Source organism: Lycorma delicatula, chromosome 2 (assembly GCF_047948215.1).
Source record: "Lycorma delicatula isolate Av1 chromosome 2, ASM4794821v1, whole genome shotgun sequence".
NCBI classification, from domain to species: domain Eukaryota; kingdom Metazoa; phylum Arthropoda; class Insecta; order Hemiptera; family Fulgoridae; genus Lycorma; species Lycorma delicatula.
Window position 1 is genome coordinate 74,462,015 of NC_134456.1, and position 19,786 is coordinate 74,481,800.

The 19,786-nt window shown below is 29.1% G+C and overlaps 1 protein-coding gene across 12 annotated transcripts in view; it reads right to left on the reverse strand.

The window, feature by feature from the left end:
- Positions 1 to 19,786, reverse strand: part of by (focal adhesion protein tensin) — a 752,581-nt gene that overhangs the window by 254,586 nt on the left and 478,209 nt on the right. For all 12 annotated transcript variants that reach the window (XM_075355561.1, XM_075355571.1, XM_075355563.1 and 9 more), the window contains 4 exons: positions 19,045 to 19,217; positions 9,366 to 9,515; positions 7,641 to 7,919; positions 6,775 to 6,959 (listed from right to left, as the gene is read on the reverse strand). In XM_075355561.1, coding sequence (XP_075211676.1) covers positions 6,775 to 6,959; positions 7,641 to 7,919; positions 9,366 to 9,515; positions 19,045 to 19,217 — 787 coding nt within the window. The remainder of the gene's footprint in view (positions 1 to 6,774; positions 6,960 to 7,640; positions 7,920 to 9,365; positions 9,516 to 19,044; positions 19,218 to 19,786) is intronic.

Genomic DNA, 19,786 nt, shown 5'->3' on the forward strand with positions numbered 1-19,786 from the left:
CAACGAATCATAAAACAGACTCAATGTTATCTGTAACTTCCATTAAAGTTGGGGGGCAGCACGCAGGGTAGTTCATCATTAGTATTATTCGAATCAGTCTCTATGGTGTCAATATTTGCCTTTGCGTTAATCGTATTGATTACAATATCTTCATCAGTAGGGCATTTGGCTGCTACCAAATCTTCATCTACAAAAACACAGTACCAAAAAGTTATGTCGCTGGGTACTTTCAAAACATCGATAACTGACTGCCATTCATTATCATCATCACCATTATTGTTGCTAGAACAAAGGTTTTCACTGACAGTTTATTCACATTCTGACAAAATAACAGTTTTTGTGGGTTTTTAAATCCAGCTTTTTTAAAACAGTTTAAAATTGTTAGCTGTCACATTCGAAGATTTTTAACTAACTTGCCATAGACAATGAAGAAGATTAATTTCTGGTTTTTTTTTGTCCATTTCTAACGTTTTCATTATAATCCTTTTCCTGTACATTTATTTAAAATTTTGTGTAATGCCCTAATCCATTGGTTAGAAATTAGAGATAAGATTTGGTGGAAAGAAAATGCATTTTATCGATAACAATTCTGCAGGAAACTGTTTTGGATGTGCTGGGCAGTTGTCAATAAATAGAACAAGCTTTCTATTTTTTGAATGATAATGATCTGATTTGAATAACCACTTTTCGATGGTTTCACTAGTAACCCATGTTTTTCTATTGGCTTTGTGCTGAACAGGCAAAGATTTAATGTCAGCAAAACAACATGGATTTTTCGATTTACCTATTAAGAAGGGTTTCGTCAACTTTTCTGTCCCTGACATGTTTGCACCTAAAAGAACTGTGACGCAGTCTCTTTACTTTGTTTCCCACCATGGCATTTATCACCTTTTAAAGTTATTTTGTCAAGTAAACATTTGTAAAACAGTCCAGTTTCATCAGCGTTAAAAATGTCAGATTTGTTTATTTGTTCATAATTTCTTTTAGCGTACCGTTTATCCATGTATTACATACAAACTTCTTCATTTACACTGACACTTTCACCACAAACATTTTTAGAAATTATTCCATGCCTATCTCTAAAATTATTAAGCCAACCCACACAACATTTGAAATCCATACAATTGAACTGTCTTGCAAAGTACTTTGCAAAGGCTTTTTCATGTAAACTTTGTCCACTGATATGTAAAATTTGATCATGACTATTTTTAAACCACTCTAAAATGCTTTTTTCAAATTGGGATATTTGACAGACTTTACTCTTTTGATAACGCCTGAGTTATGAAGGTGGATCTTTCAAAATTTTTTCACGCTTTTTGTAAATTTGTTGGGTGTGTAAACTGTAATAAGTGTGTTTGGTGGTATTCTGAATTTCATTGAGATCACATTTTTCTTCTTTTTTCCCCCTCATCTAGTTCCATTATGAGCCTTATTTTATCATCTAATAATAATGTTTTTAAATTTCTTTTCGGGATTTAAAAAAAAAGAACAGAATGAATATACAAACAACTAACCAAACTGAATAAAAACTAAACCTAACTGTATAAAAACTAAACATGTAAAAATCGGTTGCAAGGAGATAATAAGAACATCCTTGTTTACAGTAGCAAACAAACCCAAACAGACTTACGAAAACTATGCATACGAGCTGAGACAGTTATAAAGACACATTGACCGACACTTCTATGACAAAATAAGTTCCAGTGAATACTGATGTGAGATGTATAAGATTTTGCTTCCCTCTTTACTGTATGTTGATTTCATCCTTCTTTGTTATCACATAGTACAGGAAGTAAATCATGTTTTATATTTCTAAACTGAAAACAGGGTCAGTATTGTAGGCCTAATGTAAAAATGGGGTTTAATAAACTAATCAAATTTTTTCTTCAACTTATAGAATTTTTGTTCAAATTAAAGGAATTATATTTCCATATTACGTAATAATACAAAACGGCCAGGAATTAGGGAAAATTTTGAGTTGTAGAAATTTTCAAGTTATCGGAATTCAAGTCACAGGAATTTGATTATATATAAAAATTTTCTTTACAAACTGTTTTCCACCTTCAACCAAGTAACTTGGTTGAATGAGGAAATGCACATTTCCTCATGGAATACAACCCTTGAAAGTGACAAATTTTTATTAAATAAAAATAATTACTTTGAAATATATTTAATGAATACAATTATATTTATCAAAATATAAATTATAATATCATATATATTTATCAAAAAATGAAAAGTTCATAAAAAAATTATTTTTTTGAGAAATAAACTTATTAAATATTAATTAAAATCAGAATTATTTGATAAATGAAAACCAAAGTCAAAGTTGCCCTCTTGCAAGAAGGCAAACTAATTGAGACAAACAAACAATCCTGGCAAACAATACTGAGAGCTGAATTTAAGAGAGGATTAAAAGATTTGAATGGCAGAAAGGCTCCTGGAATAGACGGAATACCTGTAGAATTACTGCGCAGTGCAGATGAGGAAGCAATTGATAGATTATACAAACTGGTGTGTAATATTTATGAAAAAGAGGAAGTCCATCAGACTTAAAAAAAAAGTGTTATAATCATGATACCAAAGAAAGCAGGAGCAGATAATTGTGAAGAATATAGAACAACAAGCTTAACTAGCCATGCATCAAAAACCTTAACTAGAATTCTGTACAGAAGAATAGAGAGGAGAGTGGAAGAAGTGATAGGAGAAGACAAACTTGGTTTCAGAAAAAGTATAAGGACAAGGGAAGCAAGTTTTGGCATCAGATTAACAGTAGAAGGAAGATTAAACAAAAACAAACTAACATACTTGGAATTTATAGACCTCGAAAAGGCATTCGATAACGTAGACTGGAATAAAATGTTCAGCATTAAAAAAAATTAGGGTTTAAATACAGAGAAAGGAAAACAATTGCTAACATTTACAGGAACCAAACAGCAACAGTAATAATTGAAGAACATAAGAAAGAAGCCGAAATAAGAAAGGGAGTTTGACAAGGATGTTCTCTATCCCCGTTACTTTTTAATATTTACATAGAATTAGCAGTTAATGATGTTAAAGAACAATTTAGATCCAGAGTAACAGTACAAGGGGAAAAGATAAAGATGCTACAATTTTCTGATGATATAGTAATTCTAGCTGAGAGTAAAAAGGATTTAGAAGAAACAATGAACGGCATGGATGAAGTCCTATGTAAGAACTACTGCATGAAAATAAACAAGAACAAAACAAAAGTAATAAAATGTAGTAGAAATAATGAAGATGGGCCACTGAATGTAAAAACAGGAAGAGATAAGATTATGGAGGTAGAAGAATTTTGTTACTTGGGAAGTAGAATTACTAAAGATGGACGAAGCAGGAGTGATATAAAGTGCCGAATAGCACAGGCAAAACGAGCTTTCAGTCAGAAATGCAATTTGTTTACATCAAAAATTAATTTAAATGTCAGGAAAGATTTTTGAAAGTATATGTTTGGAGCTTTGCTTTATACGGAAGTGAAACTTGGACGATCGGAGTACCTGAGAAGAAAAGATTAGAAGCTTTTGAAATGTGGTGCTATAGGAGAATGTTAAAAATCAGATGGGTGGATAAAGTGACAAATGAAGAGGTGTTGCAGCAAATCGATGAAGAATGAAGCATTTGGAAAAATATTGTTAAAAGAAGAGACAGACTTATAGGCCACATATTAAGGCATCCAAGAAAAGTCAGTTTAATATTAGACGGTCAGGTAGAAGGAAAAAATTGTGCAGGCAGGCAACATTTGGAATATGTAAAACAAATTTTTGGGGATGTAGGCTGTAGGGGGTATACAGAAATGAAACGACTAGCACTAGATAGGGAATTTTGGAGAGCTGCATCAAACCAGTCAAATGACTGAAGACAAAAAAAAATATAGAAGAAATTATAAATTGGAATTTAAATCATTTTTTTATAAAAAATAATTTAAGCTAAAAAAAAAAATCAAAACATGTAAAAGCTTACACTTGGGTTGGTTAATTTTAAGGTTTAACTAATGAAAGAACACACTTGAGTTGAGTTGTTATAATTAAAAAAAAAGAAAGTCTGTTCTATCTATTTTATTTTAATAACTACATTAAACTTCAATTTAGAACATGGGAAAGCACTGTTTTATACTTTTTTAAAGTAATTTTCAAGCTGTATAACTTTAAGTTTGAGCTTGTGTGTGGTACATAGAATTTTTTAGCTTATGAAAAATGTCACGTCTGTCCAGAATTGAACCCAAGACCTCCAGATGAAAAAACCACTCCATTACAGAGATTGGCATATTTCATATTTTAAGTTATTTTATTTATTAATTAGTTTTTCAAGTTGATTTTATAAATAACTGTATTTATTTCTAGTCATGCAAATTTATATTTCATATAATAATAACTTCAACCAAATAATAACACACTACAGGGTTTCTGAACCTTTCAGTATTTGCAACCCAATTTTCATCGCTCCCCCCCTCTCATACAATAACAATGTATTTTGAGTACTTTGACACCAAAAAACCTTAATTACGAACATTAGAAATTACCAAGAATAAATAAATTTATTGATATTTGTAACACCAATTCGTTGCATTAACAAAACCAAAATCGATGCCTCTCTATTGCTCTGTCTTATGTCCATATCAACATTCTTGCAGTTTGCAAGAAATTCCAATTTGTCTCGAACATTCTAGAATGTCTGCCTGACCGTCTACATAAACGTGTATAATGCTGCACCTCATTCAATTTCAGCCAGTCTCAGTGGAGTCAATGCTTCTATCACTATCAAATCTGTCGTAGATGTGAATGTTGTAATTTGTGTGTTGATTTCACTTCATGGTATTAAATATTTACAGCGGTAGATTAATACAGAATCATGGATAAATTTTTAAGTGGGCTTAAGCAAGTATTAGACAATAGTGAAGCATCAACATATGCAGGCAAGCATAGTTCCAAAAAAAAATCAAGAAAACATTCTCAAGAATACCTAAATTTTGGGTTTACCAATACTCAAGTAAATGAAAAAGAAAGGCCCCTCTGTGTCATTTTCTCAAAAGTTTTGCCAGCAAACAGCATGAAACACAATAAAGTTAAATATTTGGAAATGCTTTTCATAGTGAGTTCGTCAACAAACCCTGAGAATTCTTTGAATCAAAATTAAAATCATTTGAAAAGCAAATATCATTTTTAAAAAAAACTTTGTCTGTGAATTAAAAAGCTTTACTTGCCTATAACAAAGTTTCATATAAAACCATAGCCAGATGCCATTGCAAACTACTGCAGTCCATATCTCTATCAAATTATATTGTTGCCCGTCGAATTGGTGATATAGATGACGATGTACAGAATTAGCTTTTCGTGAAATTGCGTGACAAATTGTTTTCAATTCAGCTTGATGAGGCAACAGATATGCTCATTTCATTGCTTATGTTCGATTTTGTGATAGTAGAAGAACGACTTTTCTGAAAACCAATAGAACTCAAAGCAACAGTACTAGCATTATTTGCTACCTTAAATGATTTAATACACAAGGCAAATATAGAATGGAAAAATTGTGATGGAATATGCACCTATGGTGCTTGTTCAATGTCTGAAAGATTCCAAAGTATATAAGCACTTGTGAAACAAAAATCTCCACAGCGTGTCTGGACACATTCCATGATCCACAGAGAAGCTCTGGCTTCCAAAGGAATGAATCCTGATCTGAATAGTGTGCTAATGATGGTTGTAACTGTAGTAAATCTACTACAAATCTAGAAATTTTTTCTGCACTTTGTAAAGACATGTATGCAGTACATTCAGAATTACTATTTTATTGCGAGGCAAGATTGGTATCACGTGGAAAATTTTGCAATGTGTTTATGGATTTAGAGATGAAATCACCATTTTTCTAGAAGGGGAAAGCCAACCTGAAGCAACAAAAAGGGCGTCATTTTGGTTGATTTTATGGAATGTGGATCAACAATTACAGCTGACGTGTTCTGTAAAACGCTTACCAAACTGAGACATGCAATCCAAAATTGAAAATGCAGGAAACTGTCGTCCGGCGTAATTCTCCATGACAACACATGTCCTCACACCGTTGCTTTAACCAAGAAGATTCAAGATTTTCATTGGGAACCTTTTTACCCCAATCTCCATATGCCGACCTTGCACTGAGTGACTACTTCCTCTACTTGCATTTGAAAAATTGGCTTGGTGGACAACAGTTTGAAGATGATGAGGAACTCAAGACTGTTGCTGACAACTGGTTCAATTCCCAGGTGGCAAAATTCTATGCAGAGGGGTTAAAGAAAATGGTGCAGCATTACAAAAAGTGTTTAATATACACTGTGATTATAGGGAAAAATGAAGTAGATACGTAATAAATGAATATGTCGTGTATATATATATATATATATATATATATATATTTATTTATATATACACACACACAAAAGAAGTCTTCTGAAAAATTTAATTTGAAGTTGTTTAAACTAAAAAATTATAAAAGTCTCACCCTCAAATATATCCTTGTCAATGAAATATTAAAAAACTCTTGTAATATCAGATCTTGTAACATGTCTGCTATTGTAAAATTAGTAAGTAGCCAAGAAGTATAAATGAAATCTATGAATTTTAAAAAAATTCAGGGTTTTGAAGTATGTGTAACTAATAATAATTACTGGCACGTAAAAAAGGAAAATTTTTTGTAGCTAACTATAACAAAAACAACATTATAAACAAAACAGCTTAATATGATGTATATGTTGTAATATGTAACAAAGATTCAAGTACATACCATTGCAAGCTGAGTCCAATTCCTGACGTGTAAAACTAAGAGTATAATCAGCAACAGCACAAGTATGAAACTGGCAAGCAAATATTAATTCTCTCTGAGGCAAATTTGACTCACTTAGAGCACTACTTTGTGGTGTAATACTTCGACTAGGACTATCTCCTGAATCAGAGTCACGTGAATAATGCCTGAAAAGATGAAATAGATAAGATAAATAGAAAATTTAATGTATATACAAAAGTAACATCTCAAATGATATAAAATCTTATAACGCTTTATTATGGTGAATAAATGATTAAAAATAGATAAATGCCAAATACTAAAAAAAATTTAATTTTATTTAAAATCTAAGTACCGCAATGGATTTGATCCAGTGACCTTTTAATTGCTGAGTATTTTTTTGCTTTTCAATGCAATGTGTATGCCATAATAATAATAATAAATAAGTAAATAAAATAAGAATATTACGAAAATAATCAAGCAAAAAAAATCTGGAAAATCTGGAGAACACTATATATGGCATAGACACAGTTGTTTTCAGACCAACATTTTCTGGACAACTACTGCTCAGTGAACTACTAGTGCATTGTTGTAAGAAAGGAAAAAATTATCTGGCAGTAAGAACTCAAGCTGGTTTAATAGATCTCATTAGAGTTGCAAATGTCATTCACTGACAAATCATTTGTGTTCATGGTCAGTCAATATGATATGTCTAATTATTCAGTTATCAAACTGAGTGTAAACAAATATTTTAAGGAATGGTATAAAATTTCAGACTTATCTTTCAACTTATTGTCAAAATTAAATAAATAACAATTTTTCAGAATCCAGCTGTTGAGCAGCAACATATTTTTTAGAAGAAAACTTACCTGTGGTAACATTTAAGAAGTATATCCCCGCGTAACTGAAGTCCTCTCCTTCTTTCTCCAGCCACATTAACTGTGAACTGTTTGGTATCACCAGCAACTGAATGTACACCAGATGTATAAACAGGGACTAATCCTTCATATACTTTTAAGAAAGCTCGACAGCCTCCTCCACCAGTCTCTAATGCCGGTGCACCCAGAACAGTGACATGTGTAAGGTACAATGGTGCTGAATTTATTCTGATACTCCCTGATAATAAACCCGAAAAGTAATCCACATATCTATAAGAAAAAAAGATAATCAATAAATTAAGAGTAATGTTATGTCTATGCAATTAAATGATTACAAATCACATTTTTAGTTTTAATATAACTGTTTAATAGTTTTTTTTAAAATCATTTCAGTATAAACTGGAGATGGAAATCTATATAAATTTTTGTTTTAAAGGTCCTCTATTCCCAGGATAAATAAAATAACAAGATCAATAAAATAACACAAAACCAATGAGTATAAAGATAGAATTAAGCGTTTATTAACTACATATTAAAAGATTGTTAAAACAAATAAACATAAAACCAATGTTTTATTGCATTTTTTCTGAAAATGTTAACAATATGTTTCTTGCTTTTCAAATGAATTCTTTATTATATAATTAAAGATATAACTGGTTTGATATGTTTAAAACTTTTTTAGTTATACATTAACAGCTCTATTCAGACATCTTTTATTTATTAGACAAACTGTAGGTATAATGAACCTTTTTTTTTTTTTTGAAATTGACAAAAAATTTTTTATTACTGAAATTAAATTTTAAAAAATAAGTAACTTTTTTTACTTATTTATAATCCAAATTATTCAGTAGTCAAATAACTACATTAACATAGTGTATTTTAAAAAACACATTATTTAATTAATGTTTTCATAGATATTGAACATGGTTACCAATAAGTTAAAGAAAATTAGAATTTTATTGGTTTTGAAAATTAAAACCATTTTAAAAATAAAATTACATAGTGGCCTTATTTTAAGAATTAATGAGTCCTTCTCAATACAACTTTCACAATATATGATCAAACAAAGTAAAATATAATGTTTTCTAAAGTAGAAGAATATTTAAATATTTCTTCAGGGTATATTTAATAAACAGTAAATATAAATTAATATTAACTGTTATAGTCATTAAATTAACTCGCATAGATAAAAATATTGTATGTGTAATAACAGATTATATAGTCAACTTTAACACAGAATAGAATTTAATAGAAATTCACACTTCTACGCAATAATTATATATGAATACATCATTATAAGATAAATGTATTAAATTACCTGTAATTATCATAAATTACTTACACAATTTTGTTGTGTTAACATTTAAAAAAAGTTTAAATCACAATTTTTCACATAAAATCAATCATATATAATTGACTGATGAATAATTTATCATTGTTCTCATATAGAAAAATTATATTAGGCATATGTTATGAACTCCCAATACATGTTTTTTTTTCCACTGGGACACCATGTCACACCCTTACACTACTTTGAGCCTGGGGAAATCATGTTTACAAGAATAGAATATTTTGTGAACAGGATAAACAAAACAATAAAAAATCCATTTAACTTTAACAAAATATAGTTATAATTTAATATGAATAAAACCAAAGGTTCTTTTAAATCATTAAAAAGAAAAAATTCAAACATATTTTTTAAGAATTATTAAATACCTGCGATGAGAAGGCTGTTCCAAGTCACCAATTTTATCATCTAGAAAGCGTTTCATAGCGAACCTATCAAGTGCTTGATCTGCACTTCCACAGATATTTGAATAATGCATATATGCTGCAACAACGACACCGATTCGCTCTTTATTACCCCTGCACAAAATAAAAAATACATAAATATATATATATTAAAGACATTTCTAATAGCTAGAATAATTAACTGAAATAAAACTAATATTCAAATTAACAATTAAAACATTCATGATAAATAAAAAATTTTAAAAATGAAAACTAAGTTTAAAAGAAAAAAAAAAGTAAAAATGTACAATACACTAACAAGTAAAAATAACTAGCTTTAAAAGCGTAAATAATACATAATAAAGAAAAATAAACAAATAATAAATACAACTGCTTATTTCAGAAACAATACTGATGCTCAATCAGTTTCTTAATGATAGATGAATTCTTTAGCAAATTAAAACTGTCAAACCTACCCAGATTAAAAAAGAATATAATATCTTTATCATTATATGCCAGATAGTCAGATTGATATCAGCAATTTTTGTTAATAGGTACCAAGAATCAAAGAATTGCAAGCAACCTAATACGATTTACAATTAATTTCCAAAAATTCCATAATTCATTATCAAATCAACTAATATTAATTCAATTTCACTATGAAAAGTGCCACATGTAAACATGTACTAGGTGTAGCATGCAAGTAAAGATTTTCTAGAAAAAGTGAGGAGGGAAATGTTTAGTTTTACTTACTTCTAAAAGTTTAGTACACTTGTAAATAATCTATCATTATTTTTATAATAACATGCAGAAACCCAAAAAAACAATTAAATTATAACAATAGTATATTTAACTGTATAATTTATATTTCTGCTTTCAGACTGATGTACTCTGAAACTGAACAATTCTTGTCTAAAGAGAATAGATGCTCAACTAATCTCGTCAGAAAGAACTATCACTTGATATATCAAAACTGTCCAAATATGTCTGCTTCAAGTGCTTAGTCATATAACTCTTAACCTATACTATACAAACAATAAGCCTACTTGAAAACACTAAAATTATGAATAACTCCCATCTGTTGTTCCATGATGACATTCTACACTTAACAAGGAATTGATTTAGTTCTAGAAACCTACTTATATGACTAGTATACTAACTTACAGCCAAAAATTTTAACATCACTGCTAAATAGTATGAATTCTGGACTAGAAATTGTCATGCTCAAGATGTACAATTGAGCCAACACAAGAATTTCATGAATTCTTACTCAACATTTACAGAAGTATCTTAATAAAATGGACAGCAGTACAAACTCTCAAATAATGACTTATGAAATTATTATACATCACAACTGAATTTATTCTATAGTTTTCATTAAATTATGACTTTATTTGCTATAAAAAATAAATAACAGTTATACTAAAATATAATAACAGTTATAAAAATATAACAGTTAAATAACAGGTAGTGAGAATATACTATGGCAGTTCTATCGTATAATTTATATTAGTGATACAATTCAGTGCTAATTTAATTTAGTGTTAATTAATGTAATTTAGTAATAAATAAAAAGGTTTTCAATTTTAAAAATAAACGTACTTAAGAAAATAATGTTAATATCATTGAAAATAATAGTACAGGAATACAGAAATATGAAATATGACACATTTTTTTAAAGCTTAACAGTAGTAACAATTCCTTCATTATTTATTTATGAAGCAATTATCAGTGTTCAGCAAACAGAAGAAATGATTATAATTTAAGAAATGAAAAAGTGGGTTTATGGAAAACCATAGAACAATATTACATGAACATAACCTAAATAGCTACTTAGGTTACATTCATGAATGAATCACCATACATCATTACTACCTGTGAAAAAGTTATTTATGTAAGGCAATAAATATACTAAAGTAGAGAATGATATTAAAAAGAAAAAAATAGTTTACAAAATCCAATCATTAGTGTTTTACATGTAAATGTACAACATATTAATCTTAAAAGATTCTTTACAACTAATAATAACATCCATTAGAATTGTATTGCTGAAGTATTATAAAAGTAATTTAATAAATTCTTTTTTCTCAAATCTAATAAAGATTTCCTCACATGTGACATCAATAATGAAGTATTATATTTTTCATTTTTCTAAAAATTTGTTAAAATTCTTTTAAAATTTTAATAAATAAAATAAAAGGTCCATAAAGTTATCCAGAAACAATTATAAGTTAAAATAATTATCCCGTAGTCTGTTGATTTTACTGGTTAGTTTTTTATGTTTGCATGTATGCTGTCAATCAGAGTTCCGTCTCAGCTGCATCATATCACATATACTTGTAATTAAATAATTTATTAATTAATTATTTTTAACTATTTTTGTACGTTTTTAAGTTTTGATTAATTTTTATTACTACCACATAAACTTTTTTAACAGAAAGTGTTGTTTACTGAGCTTCAGCAAGTTTTTCGGAGGTAATTTAATAAATTTTGTTAAGTTTAAATCTAAAAATAAAAGGTCTCCTGTAGCTATTATCCAAAATTAAAAAAATATGTATATTTAAAAAAAAGAATAAGCAAAAATTCATAGTGTATGGTTGATTTTTCTTTCAGACAGAATAAGTAAACCAGAATACTAGAACCAAATTTTTCAGGTATTACACACTTGTTAAGATATTTTGTATTTTCACAAATTATTAAAAAATTCTACAAGTGTTCGCATGCTCATGAAGAAAGAGAAAGAGAAAGAGAGAGAGAAAGAGAGAGAGAGAGAGAGAGAGAGAGAACTACCCTGTTCAGTATTCCTAGATTTATTATCAAAGGAAAACAAAAACAAAACAATGTTAGCTAAATTTCCTAAACAGAATAACTGGAACTCATTTTGAAAAAAAAATGTTGACATCACCTTTAAATTTACTAAAAAATCAATAATGAATTCAAGGTCTATTAATGCTATATGACCTACACAGAAACTGTCAACTCTTTCTTGTCAAGCACAAAACTATCTTACAACATATAACGTTTAGTTATCTTAAATGAACCACTTTCACTTTCTCTATACATTCATCTCAACATTTAATAATAAACTTCACTAGAGCCTTTACTAGTTTAGGGTAAAATTTAACAATACATATGTCTTATGTTGAAATGTTAATACTGTTCTTTGAAGTCCTGAAACTTAAATTATAGTATTTCAATGGGCACAGTATATATACATTCGAAAATTGAAATTTTAATCAAAGGAAACTACACAAGGCATGTACACAACACACTATCACCTTCTTCTCCCACTTCATTAAATACCCCTTCTCACACACACATAACCATACACACCACTTGTCACAGGATAGATTACTTCTGATTCAACAAACTGTCCTCATATTTTGAAGTCAATTAACTCGGTTACAAAGGTATAATTTAACTCTCGCAATTTGTTTCATACCATTAAAAATCTTTAAGTTTTCAAAAAACAAATAAAAATATTTTTTTGAAAATTCATTTATTACTTTAAATAATGGAAAAAAGTGTATTTTATACAAATATATAATTTATAAAACTGCATATTAGCAACAGAAAATAATTATGATGCAACAGTTCGTTTACTTTTTTAATTGTTTACTCAAATTTTCAGCTTAATTACTGCTCAACTGCATGAGTAAATGGGTGACAATTTACCAATTACTGCATTACAATGAAATAAAAAGAATTGAAAACATAAGACTTTTTGTTTTTCTTTTACTTTTAGTTATAATGTGGGACATCTCTCTTAATCTAACTTCAATTACAACTCTTTTAACTACAAAAAATTTTAATTAAAAACTTTTAAATTAAGTAGAGATGTAAAATTCTAAATACAATATTAACTTTTAATTATTAATACTGTTGTTATATTGAATATTAAATAAAAAATACAATGTTTTAGTTTCAACATATAATTAGTTTTATACCAAAATTAATTATTTTATTGATGTAACAGTAAGAGATTTCAGCATATTAAAAATTATTAACTTTTTAGTTTTTTCCAGTATTTTATCACATATATTTATAAAAAAAATTAATTGCACATATTTATAAAACATCTATCTGTTTTTCACCTAATTTCCAAAAAAATTCTGATTACAAAAAATAGTACTGTTATTCATTATGCAATTTCTTCATTACAGATCTAATTGTAGTATTATTGTACCAAAGAAAGAAGAAGCTTCATCTTTTGTATTTGTGAAAGACACACATCCACCCAAAAAAAAAAAAAAAAACATTACGTAAGATAAAATGTGGCAATATTCCAGATTTCAAAGTCTTCATAACCACGTGACCTACATTATGAATATGGATCTCATCATGAATTTACCAACTAAATAATATCACAATAATATTGAAGGTTACATAAGGCAATCAACATGATTTAACTGTATCAATAGTTTTATCCTAAATCAAGTTTTCTTATTGAAAAAAAAAAAAAATGGTGTAACATAAAATTTTAGGTGACAAAATTAGAATGTGTTTTTCATATTATGAAAAACATAGCATCATTAGCACAATTATTCTCAAAAAGAACATTTTCTTATTACACATGTTAAATTCACTTGCATGTCACATCTAACAAAAGTAAGTATTGTAGTAACATCTGAATAAATATAAAACAAGAAAAAATAAATAAACAAAAGAACATATAAGATGAATAATTAACAATAAATCATCATAAAGTTTCTGGAAATACAATACCACTGATAATTTAAACAAAAATTAAATATCACAAGCCGTATACAAAAAGTAATAATATATACAAAACAATAATGAAATTATTATTATGGATATTATTACTTAAAAATATTATTATTAAATATTATGGTTATTGTCGTCTTCAAAACATCCTCCTATACTTACACTGGTTATTCCCTTTTCTATAAATACGCCTGAAACTCTTTCTTCAGATTACTTTTGAGTTCCATTATTACATTATGATAAATATTAGTGAAAACAGAAACTCTTCATCCTTTTAGCACAGTGTTTGTTTGAGGAATAATCAGAATAATAGAGACAAATCTGAGTGAATTAATTTGGCTAATTTTATAATTTTTTGGTTGGAAACTGGAAACTCTCATGATGACACCATGACTTGACACACTGTCATGATGACTTAAATCGCTTGTCAGGCCATAATTCAGGTCTATTCCTTTGAACAGAATCTCATAATCTTTCATCAGCTATTAATCATATACAGGGGGTCTGGCATATAAACCTGATGATTTTTGAGGGATAATAATTAAACTGTGTTTCGTACTATTAAAAGATTTCATATATCAAACTAAAGATAGATTTTTGCAATTTATATTGAATTACTTACATAGATTTTATTTTATTTGAATATTATGTCGTCCAAATGTTTTCCATTACTCCTCACACACTCACTTAACCTCATTCTAAAATTTGACATTGCTCGCTCAATCATCACTTGTGGAACTGCTTCAATTTCTCATTGAATGGCCTTGAGTTCAGCAATTGACTGTGGTCGACTACTGAAGACTTTATGTTTGAGATACCCTACAGAAAAAATCACAAACAGCCAGATCAGGTGAACGCGCTGGCCAAGGAATGTCGCCAAATCAGAAATCAAACGTCCAGGAAAGATTTCTCGCAGAACATCCATTGCGATTCTCACATGTTACTGTTACAGTTACTCTGCAATTTAACTCCTCAAAAAAATATGAGCCAATTATGCCGAACTTTGAAACCGCACACCACATTGTAGCATATTGACTGTAAAGTGGTTTTTCAAGAATTTGCCGTGGATTATGCGAAGCCCAATAACGATAATTTTGTTTATTCACAAATCCTGAAAGATGAAAATGTGCCTCGTCACTTAAAAGAATAATGGCATCCTGGTGGATATTTTCGAGGATGACCTTGCAAGCTGCTTTGCAAGATGCCCAATCATTTGCATTAAGTTGCTGCACTAACATCATCTTATACGGATGGAATTTCAGGTCAGCATGAAGAATTCGTCGTACACTTCGATCAGAAATGGCTAGCGCAGCAGCATGTCTCACTCCTGAACGTCGTGTTAACTGCGTAACAACTAACCTTACAGTGTTAATGTTTTCAGGCATTCCCACAGTCCGTTTTTCCGTTTTCGTCCTGTTAGTTTCATTTTTAAAGCAGACAATGTGTTCCTAAAATTCTTCACCCACAACAATATCGTGTTCCTACTAGGAACAGACGCGTATCGATTTAAATTGAAATGTCTGCGAAACAAACTCTGTTACAATAACCGAGTCATTATTTTTAGAATAGGCTTCAATTACAAACGCTCGTTGTTCATCCGACCACAACATACTGGCTACTGAAATAGCATGAATAGACCTGTCTATGTACAACACTCCTGCCTTCTCATTGACAGTGGTGCCAACATAACAATTACTACAAAATCGTCAGATTTATATGCCGGACCCTGTATTTAATCATCTATCAGACTGTACCAAATCTCACACTGTTTAAATTCTGTTTTTTGCTACAAAATACTGAGGTTGTGGTTTACATCTTCGTACTTGTCTTTGAATCTATTATACAATCAGACACAACTTGACTTTTTAAGAACATTCACACCATATTCTATTTTCAACAACTCAGTTTCAAAACAATTTTCAAAAACCACATTAAAACACTGCTCTAAATTTCAATCACTAACTTTTATGGTAATATATATATTCACATATTAACTGTCTTTGTAATAATCAACAAACAAATACTCTTTCGACTTTAAAGTTGATTCTCATTATTTAAAACATGTATAAACACCATTACTCAAATCATTACAACTAAATCACTACACATGTGAAATTATGTGACCATTCCAAGGAATTAGATTGTCGAAATTCATATTTTGTTTATTTCTCAATTTAATTGTATAACTCATTATTCTAGTTCTTCAAAACTTTATCATCAGGATGAAATCCTTCAGACTTTTCTGTTATTTATTTACATATAATCATATCAGGATCGTGAGACGTAACAGCTATAGCTGTCTTAAGGAACAGTAAAAAGCAATTATATAATCATTCTACTACAATATTTAAAATAAAAAAAATTAATTAGATAACTTAAGAAAGAGTTTACTTAAGTTTAGAAAGAGTAACTCAGTATTCTAGTTCTTCAAAACTTTACCATCAGGATGAAATCCATCATACTTTTCTGTTATTTATTTACATATAATCATATCAGGATCGTGAGACGTAACAGCTATAGCTGTCTTAAGGAACAGTAAAAAGCAATTATATAATCATTCTACTACAATATTTAAAATAAAAAAAATTAATTAGATAACTTAAGAAAGAGTTTAAAATACTAAAAAATGCTGCATCTACATTTTACTTGGTGAAACAAAAATTGATAAATTGAAACTGTGAGAGTCAGTGTTCCGAAATAATTTTCACTACTAAGCCTATCCATGGCTTACTGGTGAAAATAAAATTCTCAATAAGCAGTAGCTTTTTTTTCAGATTAAACATAAATTTTTGACATATTTTAAATGTATTGGTTCATATTAATCTTTCATACAAGATTAGTACCACAACTCTTCAATGAATGTAAAAAAAAGCAAATAATGAACAAAACAGATAATTTCATTTTTCAAAAAGAAAAGAAAAAATTTACTGAAGGTAAATATTAATTTTATTTTGATATTTATCATTTCTGACAGCAAAAAAAAAAAAAAAAACAAATAAATAAATTTATAATATACAAAGGATTTACGTACTTGGATATATGTACTTCGCTAAATTAACTTTTTATTCAGAACAAAATGAAGTAAATAACAATTCATGGTCAAATTATAAATACTCCCTATAACAATGACATCATCTATCCAACTGTTTTTGGTAACAAATATTAATGACTTCACGATATCCAAGGCAACAATAGTTTTAAGGTATGTGGTGTTACCATTACCATTAATAATGAAACACGAAACAACAGACAAGAGAAATAAAACCCAAATAGTAGCAACAAAGACTGAGATGACAATTGTGAATAACGTTTCAAACCCCCCATGGAAAATAAATGATCTTTGGTTCATCCTTCACCATGTCTGACATTCTTAAGCCATTTTGAAAAATAACTATTTCTCCTAACAAACTAAAGCTATTAATTATTGCATATGGCTGCATAAAATATCTGAATTGTTCTCAGATATACTATGTATAATGCTTTTATTGTCCAGACTATTTAGATATCTGGAATAACACAGGATTAAAACACACTACACTACACTTAATGTAAATATGGATAATTTTTTTTTTTTTAGAGAAAACGATTAAATCTCTCTCTAATAAATCTAATTAATAGATTAATCAATATATAATTAATCAATCCCCAAGCATATATCCAAGGCAACAATAGATATTATATATATAATATATGCACACACACACACACACACACACACACACACACACACACACACACATGCATGCATAATTACAGCAGACACAAACAGAATCTTATTTGAACAGAATTCTGCCTAGATTATGAACATTTGATGCAGATTTTCATAAGAATAATTTTGTTATGATTATCAAAACAGGAGAATTATAGAACAATGGAAATAAGTATAAAACATATTATCAAATTAAATTTTGATTTTAAGATACCAAAAAGTTAGAGCTAATCAAATCTTTAAATTTTCACCCCCTCACCTATTTACTAGTTTACCTATTTCTTTTAACCTTGGATAATCACAATTCTCAAAGACAATACATCCATATCTGAATACCATTCCAGCTACTGTAAGGTATGATACACACTTCCCTTCATCTCTACTAATTCTTCCACTATTAATCTTCCTTTAGATACTGCTAACTAGCGGCACGTACCTTCTTTTCTTAACACTATATTCAACTCCATATTAGTAGCTTGCTCTCAGGTGTTTTCTGAGCCTTTTACCAATGATCTCTAGTTTTTCTTTGATCACTATTGATATCTCCTATTCATTCTTTAATAAGCCCATACCATCAAAACCTTTACAATCTTCATACATTTTAATAATATCCTGATGGATTACAGTCAGTAAACAGATTTGTGTTGGTAGGTAGGGATTTTATCCTCATTCAGTTCTCACAACCGGATGGTAAAGCAAAACCTCATATATCTTAAAAAGAGCAAACTCATTACATGAAGCTGAAGAATGATTACAATTCGTATGATGTAGTCACTCCTACAATATACAGTGTGGATAAACTGCAGTATATCCACATTGAAGAGTAAATCACTTTAACAAATCCTTCTTTATATTATGCCTAGAAAGCCAACAGAATAAAAAATATTGTGAAGTTACTTTCAAGTCTACACAAAGTTTTAGAACTGGCCAGGTTAAAAAGGATCCTTCACACCACCTCACTAATTCCCAATAAAAAATCACTGTCTAACCAACCACCAGAAATAGCCAGCACACCATAACAGAAGGACAGAGAAAGCAGCTGAGACAATTTCCATGGTACTTTCCAGTAAAGCAGAGGTGAAGAATAAGGAAAAGAATGAATAGGAGAAGATGACAATAAAATCATAAGGAATTCCCTTTGATCACAGTAGCTTTTAATCCCTCCCAGTTATCTATCAAATATATTAATATAATCTACAAATCAAACAGCTGTATAAGATAATTATATACCTTGCATGTAAAACAGCTATTCTGTGAGAATCACCACTAAGCCAGGAGTCTATATCTTTGCAGACACTGCAAAGTCGTTCCAATGGGGGAGCAAGGTCAGGAGGCCAACCCAGCTCCCTGACACGTTCATGCTGACTTCGAGTTGCCCTCCTTGGTTCAGATAAATTAAAAATCTGCAAAGTAAGACATACGTTAAACAATAAAATACATTAGGTACAATGAATTTAAACATATAAAAGGAAATAACAGTTCTTCATTGCTCATTAATTCATATTTTTACTATAATCTTCTGAATTTGTGAAATTAACCACAGTATACACAAGTGAAATTATACATAAGTGTTTATTTTGTTTCTAGGAGTGTTTCATTTTAGTAAGAAATGTTTCACTATGAAACTAATCTTAACTAACATTCATTTACACATACTCATACTTATCGATTTAGAAAAAAATAATTAATACAGATTTTTCAATGATGAATTTGGGTTTTATTTATGTTACAATAAAAAAGTATATAAAATGCAAAAAATTTCATCCATTATTAAATCATTCAGAATGTGTAAGATGTGTGTAATTCTACTAGCACTATCACAGCTTGCAAAAATCATTATTTTTTAATTCCAAAAATGGATATGATGGTTTTTCTTTTTAATAATTGTGTTGCTCAATAATAAAACAATTTTTATTTTCAATGGAAAAAAAACCTTCCTTTGATTTTTCAATACAACACAGATTAACCATTA